The 12995-nt window shown below is 36.0% G+C and overlaps 2 protein-coding genes across 2 annotated transcripts; one reads left to right on the top strand and one right to left on the bottom strand.

The window, feature by feature from the left end:
* Positions 1 to 11: 11 nt before the first annotated feature.
* DSM5745_10619 (purple acid phosphatase family protein) lies at positions 12 to 1889 on the top strand (the record flags this gene model as incomplete). The annotated part of the gene is made up of 2 exons (XM_026752635.1): positions 12 to 361; positions 410 to 1889. The coding sequence occupies 2 exons, from the start codon at positions 12 to 14 to the stop codon at positions 1887 to 1889; spliced, it is 1830 nt and encodes a 609-aa protein (XP_026598653.1).
* Positions 1890 to 5625: 3736 nt separating this feature from the next.
* On the bottom strand, positions 5626 to 6195 carry DSM5745_10618 (uncharacterized protein; the record flags this gene model as incomplete). The annotated part of the gene is made up of 1 exon (XM_026752634.1): positions 5626 to 6195. The coding sequence occupies one exon, from the start codon at positions 6193 to 6195 to the stop codon at positions 5626 to 5628; it is 570 nt and encodes a 189-aa protein (XP_026598652.1).
* Between the last annotated feature and the right edge of the window lie 6800 nt (positions 6196 to 12995).

Genomic DNA, 12995 nt, shown 5'->3' with positions numbered 1-12995 from the left:
TCCAGTTCACAATGAAGCTCCAGCTTGCAGCAGGTGCATCCCTGCTCCTGGCTCTCGGTGCAGCCCGGCCCACCGTCGACACCGCATACCCCTACACCGGCCCCGCCGTCCCCATCGGCGACTGGGTCAATCCCACCATCAACGGCAATGGCAAGGGGTACCCGCGTCTCGTCGAGCCCCCGGCCGTGAAGCCGGCATCGGCACATCCAACCAACAACGTCAATGTCATTTCGCTCTCGTATCTCCCGGACGGCATGCACATCCACTACCAGACGCCGTTTGGGCTTGGCGAGAGGCCGTCTGTGCGCTGGGGAAGCAGTCCGGGGAATTTGAGTAGCCTGGCCACTGGATGGACTCATACGTGCGCACACACATTCTCAAGTATAGCTACAGATGCTGACGAAGGTAGATACGACCGCACCCCCTCCTGCAGCCAAATCAGGGCCGTCACCCAATGCAGCCAGTTCTTCCACGAAGTCAGCCTGCCGAACCTCGAGTCCGCAACGACATACTACTACCAGATCCCGGCTGCCAACGGCACAACCGAGTCCCAGGTGCTCCGCTTCACGACCGCCCGTGCCCCCGGCGACAAGACGCCCTTCTCCATCGCCGTCCTCAACGACATGGGCTACACCAATGCGCAGGGAACGCACAGGCAGCTCCTGGCCGCCGCAGACAAGGGCGCGGCCTTTGCCTGGCATGGCGGGGATCTCTCTTACGCAGATGACTGGTACTCCGGGATCCTGCCCTGCGCGGACGACTGGCCGGTCTGCTACAACGGGACGAGCACGGCGTTACCCGGCGGCGGCCCAATCCCAGACGAGTACCTGCGTCCCCTGCCCGCCGGCGAGAGTCCAAACCAAGGCGGTCCGAACGGCGGCGACATGAGCGTGCTGTACGAGAGCAACTGGGATCTGTGGCAGCAGTGGATGGCCAATCTAACCACGCGCATCCCGCACATGGTCATGCCGGGGAACCACGAGAGCGCATGCGCCGAGTTCGACGGGCCCGGCAACCCCATGACCGCGTACCTGAATAACGGGATTCCGAACGGCACCGCGCCCGCAACGAATCTAACATACTACAGCTGTCCGCCGTCGCAGCGCAACTTCACCGCGTTCCAGCACCGCTTCCGCATGCCTGGGGCTGAAACCGGAGGTGTGGGTAACTTCTGGTACTCGTTCGACTATGGGCTCGCGCATTTCGTGAGTCTGGACGGGGAGACGGATTTCGCGAGCAGTCCGTTCTCGACGCTGGCCCGGGATCGCACGGGGAATGAGACGCGTGCGAGGCCCGAGGAGACGGAGACGACGGATAGCGGGCCGTTTGGGGCGATTGATGGGGATCGCGAGGACGATAATGAGGCGTATGCGCAGGTTCAGTGGCTGGCGCGGGATCTGGCTGCCGTTGACCGTGCGAGGACGCCGTGGGTGTTTGTTATGAGCCATCGGCCCATGTACTCGTCTGCCTACTCGAGTTATCAGACCAATGTGCGGAAGGCGTTTGAGGAGCTGTTGCTGCGGTATGGGGTCGACGCGTACCTGTCTGGTCACATCCATTGGTACGAGCGTATGTACCCGATGACGCTGAACGGGACGGTCGACGAGTCCGCTGTTGTGAGTAACCATACGTACCTTGCCAACACCGGGGTGTCGATGACGCATATTGTCAACGGGATGGCGGGGAACATTGAGAGCCATAGCGAGTTTGACGAGGGCGAGGGGTTGACTGAGATCACGGCGAAGCTGGACCGCACGCACTACGGGTTCAGCAAGTTGACCGTGGTGAACGAGACGGTTGTCACTTGGGAGTTCGTGAAAGGGGAGGATGGCTCGACTGGCGACTATCTGACCCTTGTCAAGGGGAGTACGTGTACGATCGATGTGTAGTCGGATCTTGGGTGATGTTAACTACTCTGTATGATGGCATTGTACGATGAAAGGGGCTTGTTGTCGGCAGAGCCCTTGCTCCCCAACTACGTGGTAGCTCGGGGGAGAGCTGAAAGCATATATGCTAGCTTTAACAACTGCCAAACAGGAATGCTGATTGTAACCAAAACACTGATATTCATGTCCTCATCATTACGGAACTAGAGGGCCAGGCCATGTTGATACCGAAAGCCAACGTGAAAATATCATCTGCCGACGTAGCTACAGTGAGAAGATGCTAGGGAGGCCTGAAAGCTCTCTAGCTCATTCAGGCATCAAGATAGAGATTGGATGTGAAGCCTTTTACTCCCCCTCGGAAAACCGTGGCTTCGTATGATGGCCAAAAGCACGAAAGCGACGAAGAAGGCCCCAAGGTCCTGATTACGCTATTATATCCTCCTGTCCAGTTGTTCCTATAGAACGAGATTTCTTGATCTTGCCAAGCGTGAGTTCTTTGCGAACCTTGGCATACTCGTCCGCGTCCATCTCATCTGATGTTTTGCTCATAAGCAAGCGCGGGGATGCAGCTTCTAGATTCAAGGAGACTGGGCGGTCTTCTCAATTCCAGATGCCTAAAAGGCACTACGCAAGACTTCTAAGTCCTTGCTGACTGAAGTATAAGGTGTACTAGGCTAGCGACATTACACCAGGTTAGCCTTGGAACTGGCATCAGGACGACCTTGGATTATCCCAATAGCTGACTTACGACAAAGCTCTCTGGCTGTTCCTTAGCATGCTACAATAGTGGCGTTGTTCCTTTTTTCCTCTCAGAATCTTTCCGGAGTCTGAGTCGAACATGACGCTCTGGAGAATGGGCAGTATCAGTGATAATCTGCTGAAATCACAAAGATCTGCAGTAATCCTCGGCCAGCAAGCCACCGTTGGACGGTACAAGCTCTGTCACTCCTCCAATGAAGCGCTCCACACCCTGAACCTAGGCATAATTAGTACTGGGTAGTAGGCCTATTCTGCGGTGAGAAGGGCGATGCCAATGTTAAGGCAATTTATTAGAGTAAGGGCTTATAGTTAGCCGCAGCGCAAGGGCAGGGGCTAATTGTATTCCAAATGACACAGTCCGTTTGCTTGGTGACTGCGGCCGCACAAAAGTTCAAATTGAGTTTGATTGAGTCTGAGTGTTTATTGTTGTATACTCGATCAAATTTTGAGTTGGAAATTGAGTTCGTTCGTGCTCCGCGCCAAATTCTCTGCGGAGTCGAAGCCAGATTGAGCCTAGTGGCGGCCCCTCCCGCGCCTGGAGAGCGCGCAATTGGACGGTCCGCGGACGCTAGTACCAAGAAGGCTAGGCTTGCCGCTGTTCCATGTAGGAATGGCATATCCCTTGTTTGTTTCTCCATGGAAGTAATCTGGCTCAATGCGTTACCACTAGCCAGGAATGCCGCCCCCCATGGAAATTACATCCGGGCAGCAGGGAGCGGAGTACGGATAACCCCACCATCTTCCGATTCTAGGGCGAAGAGTGGTCTAGGCTCGAATACTACGGGCGCGAGACAGAAGGGTTAGACACATCCAGTCGCGGCGCATTCGGCGGGCAGTATCGCCCTGGAGATTCATCGCCGATCTTGGGCTCCCGGGCAATAGTTGGCAGGAAGCGCCAGCGATGGGGCAATGTCTTGCGTTGGTTGGGGGTGCAGGCAACATCAGGCGCGGGGTTGGAGGGCAGCTCATCCATCCACTTAAGGGTAAGGCAGTGGAAGAAGTCACGGCCACTCTTGCCGGGGATAGGCTCCACGAAAACATACCGGAGAAATGGATCACGAGCATACGGTTGTGACAGTCCAATCGCAACAACCTTGCCCACCCCGACGAACCACTGCCTGTCCGGCGCAACGTAAACCCCCGACCCCCATGCCCAAGCTTCGCCCCCGTTTCCCGGCTCCCAAGTCTGGACTCTGGGGAGTCAACCGTGATAGTCAAGAAGCGGCGCCGGCGAGGCTTTCGCCGCGGCCGGTTCTCGCATTGCTGCGTCTCGGAATCGCCAGAGTACAAAAACCGCGGGTGCTGATTCTCGGGGATGTCAAGTCGATTCATAACATTCCAGAATTGGTATCCCCCGCGCAGGGGGCCAACGGTGTAGTGGTCAAGGGTGCCGTGTTTCTTAACGTTGCGGGTGGCGATTTCCCCAAATCCAGAGTAGGTTTGCCGGGTGTAGGACCCAAAGTATCCGGGGGCTATGTCGCCGGGCTCGGGCGTAAGCTCCTTTGGCGGGAAATGGGCTCCGGGCCGTGCGGATACAGACTGCTTAGCATATCCTGCTCAGTAAAGGGATCAAAGAACTCGCCTGCATTCCAAAGCCCAAAGGGTTCGACCTTGACGTAGTTGTCGCATTGTGAGTCTTTCCAGTTTCCATGACTTCGCCAACCAGAAGTTGTGTTAACCGTCCGGGGCACTGTACCAACCTGGGCATTTGTTACCAAGCATTAATAATCTCTTGCAGGGCCTATGGGGCTCGAGGAGGGCCTCCATATGTCTACTGGTCATGCCCATGTTGCTGCGCTTCGTGGGGAGATCTGCCTCAAAATGATAAGAAACAATATAATACAATGAGGAAAGACAACTTCCAATGCACACCAAGGAGGACTTCGGAAGGCATTTATGTATTTCGATATGGAATGAATCTTTGAACTTCTCAAGGTGGGATTCTTTGAATCCTTAAAGGGACAAATATATCCGTAAGAAGGTGTCGAAAACGGGCTTTGGTGCCAGCGATTTAAGAAGGATCGATCTAATTGATATAGGCTTTCACTTGTTATTCCCATCCTCAAAACAAGCAATATCCCTCTTACCTAGTTTGTCCATGGTCTTGTCCCTTGCTTTCAACAGATCACCCAAAGTACTCGGCTGGACAATGGCTTTGTGGGTCGAATACCGGAAATGGCCACCCTGGATAATAAAAAAACAATTCATGATACTCAATCAATCATTGGTACCGTTTCTATGGCGCCATGTCCGATGGGGTCACTTGAGATCGAGAAAGCCTGGGTCAATAGCGTTGTTCCGTTCAGTCGCGCGTCGGGGCCGCGAGGTCATCCGAGTGTCTCATCTCGGTGATTGGGGGCGAGTTTCTGCGCCTTCTCTTCCTGCATGGCCGTTGACACTATGATGATTGCTTTACAGGATTTTGAGTCTGCTAATCTTGACGTCCCTGGCCGGAACGAGGTCATCCATCGGCACCAAGGATCTAGCCCTCAATATTGATTATCTACCGGCCAGAGGGGTGCGAAGTCATCGGCCTCGTAGATGCCGGCTTTCAGGCGAGTCTACCACGCAATGGGGGATTCGGTATTTTCTCACGGTGTAAACGGAAGTTATCACAGATGTACTAAGACAGATACGGCAGAGGCACTGGATCGGACACCACCTCGGGACGGAAATTGAGACATACAAGGCGAAGAAGTATGAGATACAAAGAAAAGAAGCTTGGCATATACGAAGAAAGAAAAAGAAACACGCCACTAGCGATGGAAACTGGCTATACTAAGGACTCGTTCCGCCATTGACCACGCCCAGGACTGCGTCGTAAGTGAACTTTTGGTGCAGACAGAGCCCAAGACTCATGAATAAACAGCATGCAAAGGGCAACTATATTTTCACAAAAGGGCGGACGCATACACAAACAAATGGAACGCAATTTCCCCAACAGATGGTCAGACACTCACCAACTCACCTGTCCGCGCGATCATAGTTTTGGGTTGACAAGCCTCCCACTGGCAAGCAGCTCTTGACGCAGCGCAAGCGTGACAGGCCGGTATTCAACCCCGGCATTAGCGCTGATCTCCCTCCATGAATCTCTAAACCGACCATGCACGAGATTAGAACGCCCCCACAGATGGCGGCCTAGCTCGGACCAGCGGTCCCTCAAAGGTCTGTCTTCTTCCGCGTCGGGACCCATATCGCGGAGCAGGCACCACATAATAGAGTAAAGGTAGGCGCTGGGCGTGAGGATCTTGATGCCGCGCAGCTCCGACCACGGGCCACAGGTTGTGACAAATCCGTTCTTCCATGGGGGTCGAGCCTTCTTCGCAGGTAGCGACGGGTCGTTTGAGAGGGTAAAGTGCTCGTCATTAGCAGCGGGCGGACCGGGCTGGATGTCAGGCATCCAGAAGAGGCTCTCGCTTTGGCGAACCAGGTTCAGTGCAACCAGTCTGGAGAAAAAGCCCGACTCGAAGTGATCGTCGCGTTCAATTTGGCAGTGGACATGGAAGTGCACGGCACCAGGAATATGGTGTCGGCGGTGGTCTCCAACCATACATCGAGGTAGATACTCCTTATTGCGCGAGGCCGGAACAAAGTAGAGGCCCGCGCACGATAAATTGTAGGTCCCGGCTCCTAGTCACGTGAGCTTTATTAGGGATTATGTAAAATAATAAAATAACATTAATTAGCTAAAAAAAATAAAGCTAATTAACTAAAAAAAAGGGTAATTATATAACTATTTTACTACTTTAACTTTATAATATAATTTTTTTAATAATATAATAACTTAAACCTTAAGTTTATAATTTTTTTTTTATTTATAATTTATATAAATAAATTTAATTATAAAGCTAATTATATTTTATAGCTAGTATAAAAATATATTATTTATATTTTAATTTTAATAGCGCCCGGGCTGCAAGCCTTATAATACTTATAATAATTATAAAAATAAGGTATGTTTATATTACCTTGTATGTATATTATAGCTATTAATATATAATAAAAAAAAAGTAAATAATTTATTATAATTACAGGCTTTTTTAACCCGCTCTTTTAATATTTTTTTTTAATAAAATTAACCTAAATATATAATAAGCGCGCCTGCTATAGCTAAAGCTAGATTATTAATACTATAGTATATATTTATTTAATAACTTATAATAAGTAAAAAAATATTATAAAAATATTAAATAATAATATACCTAGTAAGTAATAAATTAGGTAGTTTATATAATTACTTCCCGTGAACCTTAACCTCCCTATTTATTTTTAATATACTTATTATTATTAATAATATTTATTATTTTTATACCCCCTTTCACGCCCGCAATAGCTATATTTTTATTATTATTTATATCTTGCCTGCTGGCTAGGCGCCTGTAGCTAGTTATTATTATTAATAAAAATAATATTAAGTTAAATATTAATAACTTTACGGCTATAAGCTCCTAGTTTATTATTAATAATAAATTATCTTTACCTTTATAAATTATTAAAGTTAACTTTAGCCTTTTTATACACGCAGACCTAGACCATGCTTTCTTATTATATTTATTTTTTTTAATTAATTTTATATATTTAGCTATTATAAACTATAATTAAAAGCTATTAAATAATTTTTATTACTAGCTTAATATACACTAGCTAAAAATATGTAATTATTATTAAAAATAATAGTTTAATATAAACCTTTAAAAAGGGATAATATTTACAAGTATTATATTTTAACTAACTAAAACTAAAAAATTTTTAAATTTAATTTATAAAATAAAATAAATCCTAGTAATATTCCTTTTTACCTCCTAAAATTAATATAAATTAAAAAAATACTAATTATAAAAGTTTATATATTTATTAAGGTTTATTATATTTAAAATTACTAGTATTTATATAAAGGCTATATTATTAACTTTTTATAAAATACTAGTTAAGTATATAAATAGCTCCTGCTTTTACCTAAAAAACTTAAGGTATTAATTTTATAGCTATTTAATTTTAGTATAAACTAAAAAATATACTTATAATTTTATTATAATTTTAAAATATAATACTAGGTAATTAAACAGTAGCTGGATTACCTTTAAGTAAATTATTTAAGGTATTAAAATATAATTAAAAATAACTATAACCTTATATAGTTATTAAAAAATAAACTAGTTAATTATTTTATCCTAAATTAGGAGCTAGCCAGTAAGTTAATTACCTTAAATAATAATTAATAAATAAACCCTAATAATATACAGGCGCTTAATATAGTTATAATACTTAATTTACTTATAATAATTATAAAGCTTAAGGCTTTATAAGCCATGGTAAATAATACTACTAAGCTAGTATATAATAACTTTTATTTAACTCTTTTTTTTATTTTATATAATACTATTATTTAAGTTTAACTACTTATAATAATTATTATTACTAGTATTTTTTACCCTTTTTTTTATAATAATATAAAGCTAGTTATAACACGCCCGCGTGAGGTATTATTTATAAATTATATTAAATACTTACTTAAATATAAAAGTGGCTGTTTTGCATAGCATTCCCGGTTTTAATATATTTATTTTAATATAATTTATTATTAGTAAATAAATTAGCAAGCTAGTTTTTATATTTATAACCACGCGCCTGGCTAGCAAGATATTTTTATAAAAAAGTTATAGGCAGCCTTTTAGTTAAATATAGCTAAATTATTTACACTACTAAATTTTATTATTAATTTTTTTAAAATTATTTATAGTATATAGCTATTTTAGCATAGCAAGAAAAATAGCTTAAAAGCCATGGTTAAAAATATTAATAAGTAGCCTGTTTCTTGTTACCGTGCGTGTTATTTTAATTACTTATTTTTTAAATAAGTATAGCTTACCTATTTTTAATATTTTTTATAGCTAATTTATATTAAAATAACTTAATATAATAATTACCTAAGTATAAAGCGTGGCGCAATAGTATAAAGGCTATTTATAAATAAATTATATAGCATAATTTATAAAATAACCCTTATATTATTATAGTATGGTTTTATTATTACTACCACGTGTTTTTTAATATAGTTATTAAGTTTAAATTTAATATTATAAATAATTAGTCTTGCTATAAATAGCAAGGTTAAGGTTTAACTTATAACTATAGTATATATTAAATATAATCCGCCCTTATTTTTAATAACCTTTAATAATTTAATAAGTTATAGTGGTTATTTAAGGCCTATTAAAGCATATATATTATAATTATAAACCCTTCCCGCGTGTAAATTATTATTATTAATATAAATTATAAAATTATTTAACTACCCTAGTTTTAATAAAAAAATATACTTGCCTATTTTACACAGGTTATAAACCATATACTATATTATTATTATAATATAAATTATTATTAATAAAAAAATAAGTAAACTAAGTAAGTTATTTATTATTTTTATTTTTTTATAGCAACACGGCGTGATTTTTAATTAATAAAATTAATTAGTAATATATATTACTATCTTTTTTTAGCTTATAATAATATAACCCTAAATATATTTAACCTAATTATTAGCTTAAGGTAGCTTATAAACTTAAATATAATTATATATACTAGCAAGCGCTCCCTGCTTTATTATATTATTAAGTATATTATAAAGCTTAAAAAAAAATAAGGTTATATAAAAAGGTTATAAATTTAGTTTTTAAGTATATTAATACATGTTATTTTTTACTATTACTAGTATAAAAAATAATAAATACCCTAATTATAAAGTAAGATTAGTTTATATAAAAGGTTTACCACTATTTACTAGGCCTATTACTTTAAATATTAAGCTATAATATAGTTATTATTCCATGTTTTATAAATTAAAAATAAAATAACCTATTTTTACTACTAAATACGGACTGTAATAATACTAGTAATAAAAAAGGTAGTATTAAATAGGGTTTAAATATAATAATAAAATATATATAGTAATTACTAAAGCTTATTAATTTAATATTATTATATTATATATACTACTATACCTTATAGCCTAGAGTGTATAAAAAAGTTAAAAATAAAATAAAAAATCGCGTTATTTAGTACTACCTAATATATAACTAAGTTATAAATTTAAAAAACTTTACTTATATTAAGTTAATACTTTACTATTTATTTATTAAAATAAATAACCTGCGTATAATTAATAAATTAATATTTAATAACTTTTATAACATGTATAAATACTACCGCGAATACCACGGTTATAAAAAAATAGCTATATATAAAATAATAAAAATATAAAAAATAAAATTAATTTACTAACTTAGGATAATAATACTAGCTTAATTATTAAGGTACTTTTTTAAAAGGCTATGGTGGCTTAATAGCCCGGCTATAATAATAATTTTCTTGTAGAACCTAATAGCCTAAGCCAGCATAATATTAATTAATAATATAACTAAACTTAGTATATAAAAAAACCTAGTTTTAGTCTAGAATTTTAAAATCTAGCAAAGGTAAATTACCTAATAAATATATTAGCTTATTTATTAGCTTATTTAAATAGCCTAAAGGTTAAGCAATACTAGCTATATAATATTATAATTAAATATTATAAAAGTATTTTATGGTCGCGTGGTTTACTAGTTTTTTATATAAATAATAAGTAATAATTTATTTTTATATATTTATTACTTTTACTAAAATAATTATTAATTAATTTAAATAGCAAGGCTGGCACTAGTAAATCTTATATTATTAGCTTATTATTTATAACCCTAAAATATATAGCTTTTTATACTAATAATTATAAAACCTTTATTATTATATAGGCTACTTTAACTAGTATTACTATATATAATATTAATAGCTAAACCCTATACTTATTATTTTAATTACTAATTATATTAAAAGGCAAGGGGGGTTATAATTACTTATAACCTTTAATATTATTAACCTTGCAGGCAAGTTTTTATAGCATGTTATATTTAATTATTAATAAAAAGTTTATAATAGGTTTAAAATAGCTATATTATATTAATTAATAATATTATAAAATCTTTTTAAACTATAAAGCTAAACCCTTTAGTAGCTTAAATATTATTTTAGCCAGGGATTTTTACTAGCTGCTTTTAGTTAGTTAAAGCCCTTTTTTTAAGGCCATGTTTTTACTTATAAATAAAAAGGAAAAGGCTAGTTAGTATTTATATAATTAATTTAACCTTATTATTAAGCTAAATATTATTTATTACTAAATTACAAGCTTTTAAATAGCTTATATATTTATTTTTATGCTAAAGCGCTTAAAAAAAATATTATTATAATAAAAAACTAGGAGCTTTTTATAATGTAAGTACAGGCTAAGTTATTTATAGGTAAAAGTAATACCTTTATAAATATAATTTATATATATAAAAAAAAAATAATATATACTAGTATAACTATAACTATATATTAAATTTTAGTAGGCCTGTAATTATTTTACAGGTTAATTATATTAAATTTAGTATTATAATTATAAAAATAAACTAGGCTAGAAACCTAATTAAAAAGCTTATGGTTTTTTTTAACTATTATATTATATTAATATAAAATATTTAAATAAAAAGGGGTCTTGTAAATAGTACTATAGGCATGTTAATAAATATTATATAGTTATTAAAAACTATAAATCTTACTTAAAAGGCGCTATTTACTTTAATAATAGCTTTTAACTAGTATAACAGTCTACATGCTAAAAAAAATAATAGCTATAATATAATGCTAATTTTTTATATAAGGTAAGACTTTTACTATTACAGCGCTATTTACACCTATATATAGTTTTTAATTATACTAGTATATATAATAATAATTTATAAGGCTTAGGGGGTTACTATTAAGCAGGCTGTTTTAAACCTTATTATATATAAAAAGTTTTTATTAGGTTTTATATATGTGGCTATATCGCGTGTATAGTTACTTAAAAAATTATTATTTAAAAAATCTTTTAATTATAACTAGTTAGTTAGCGGCCTGTTTAATACTAAAAAATAAAAATATAAAAATAATTATTTAAGGCGCTACTAATATATATTTATTATAATTATAAATAATATCTTTTATTACAAAAGTAATAATAATATAGGTATAAATTTAAAAATAAAATAATAATTTAAACTAGCTTTAATAATTAGGGTCTAGCCTTATAAACACTAATTATTTTTTAATAATTTTTTATTAAACTTATTTAATAAACCAGGGAACTTATTCCTACCTTTTTTTTATTTATTAATAAACCTACTTTTTTTATAAACTTGGCTATAATATTAAGGCATGTTTTAGTAAATACCTTTTAAGTAGTAGTAAACATGTTTTTTTAAGTAATTATTATATTAAATAAGTTATAAAGCTACTTAGCATGGCCGCAGGTTTATAATTAAGTAAAAGTTAATATTTAAGTAAATACTTAGCTATTTACTAGGTAATATTATAACCACTTTATAACATGGCTATTATTTTTTTTTTTTTTTTTTTATATAATTTTTTTTTTATAGCACGGGCGGTAGTAATAGTATTTTTAATATTAATTTTTAAATTATTATAATTAGTTACTAGCTTCGCGGACTATTAATTAGGGTACTTATTATAATAATTATAATATTTACCCTTTAAAATATAATAATAGTTAGCGCAGGCGTTAAATAGTAACCTGTTAATAATAATATAACTTATAAATAATTTATTTTTTCCTATGTACTAAATATAGGGCGTAAAAAGGCATTTTTTAATAATTTATATTATAATTACCTTTATATTACTAGGTAATATAAAGGTGGCTTTTAGGCGCTTAACCTATAATTTTAGCTTTTATATTAATAGTATCTTAGCTAATACTTGCTAGTAATAATTATTTATAACCTTTATATAATTTATAATATATTACACAGCCAGGGCGCTGGGTAATAATTTTATAATAAAATATAAAAATATAATAAATAATATAGTTATAAATTATTTTTTATAATAATATACTAAAAAAATAATATAATTAAATTTAATCCCGGGAAATAACTATAATAATATATAGCTTAATATTATAAAGTTAAGTTTTAAATATTATAAAAATAAATAAGGTAATAGCTATTTATTACCTATTAAAAGTAAAATATAGCTTAAATAATAATAAAATAAAGCTATAGTATTTAACTAGCAGGCTATAAACTATAATAACATGCTTTAGGTAAGGCTTTTAAAGTTATTAAGTAATTAATTTTATTAGTTTAAAGTTAAATAAAAGGTATTAATAAACTAAAATAATATTAATACTTTATTAAATACTTACCTTTAAATACCAGATTTTCGCCTATAATTTATATAAGCTATTCTTAATAATATTTATAGTTAACTATA

This window comes from Aspergillus mulundensis, assembly GCF_003369625.1.
Source record: "Aspergillus mulundensis strain DSM 5745 chromosome Unknown scaffold_16, whole genome shotgun sequence".
NCBI lineage: Eukaryota > Fungi > Ascomycota > Eurotiomycetes > Eurotiales > Aspergillaceae > Aspergillus > Aspergillus mulundensis.
Note: the sequence above shows the minus strand (reverse complement) of the source record. Positions and strands in the feature narration are given on the sequence as shown.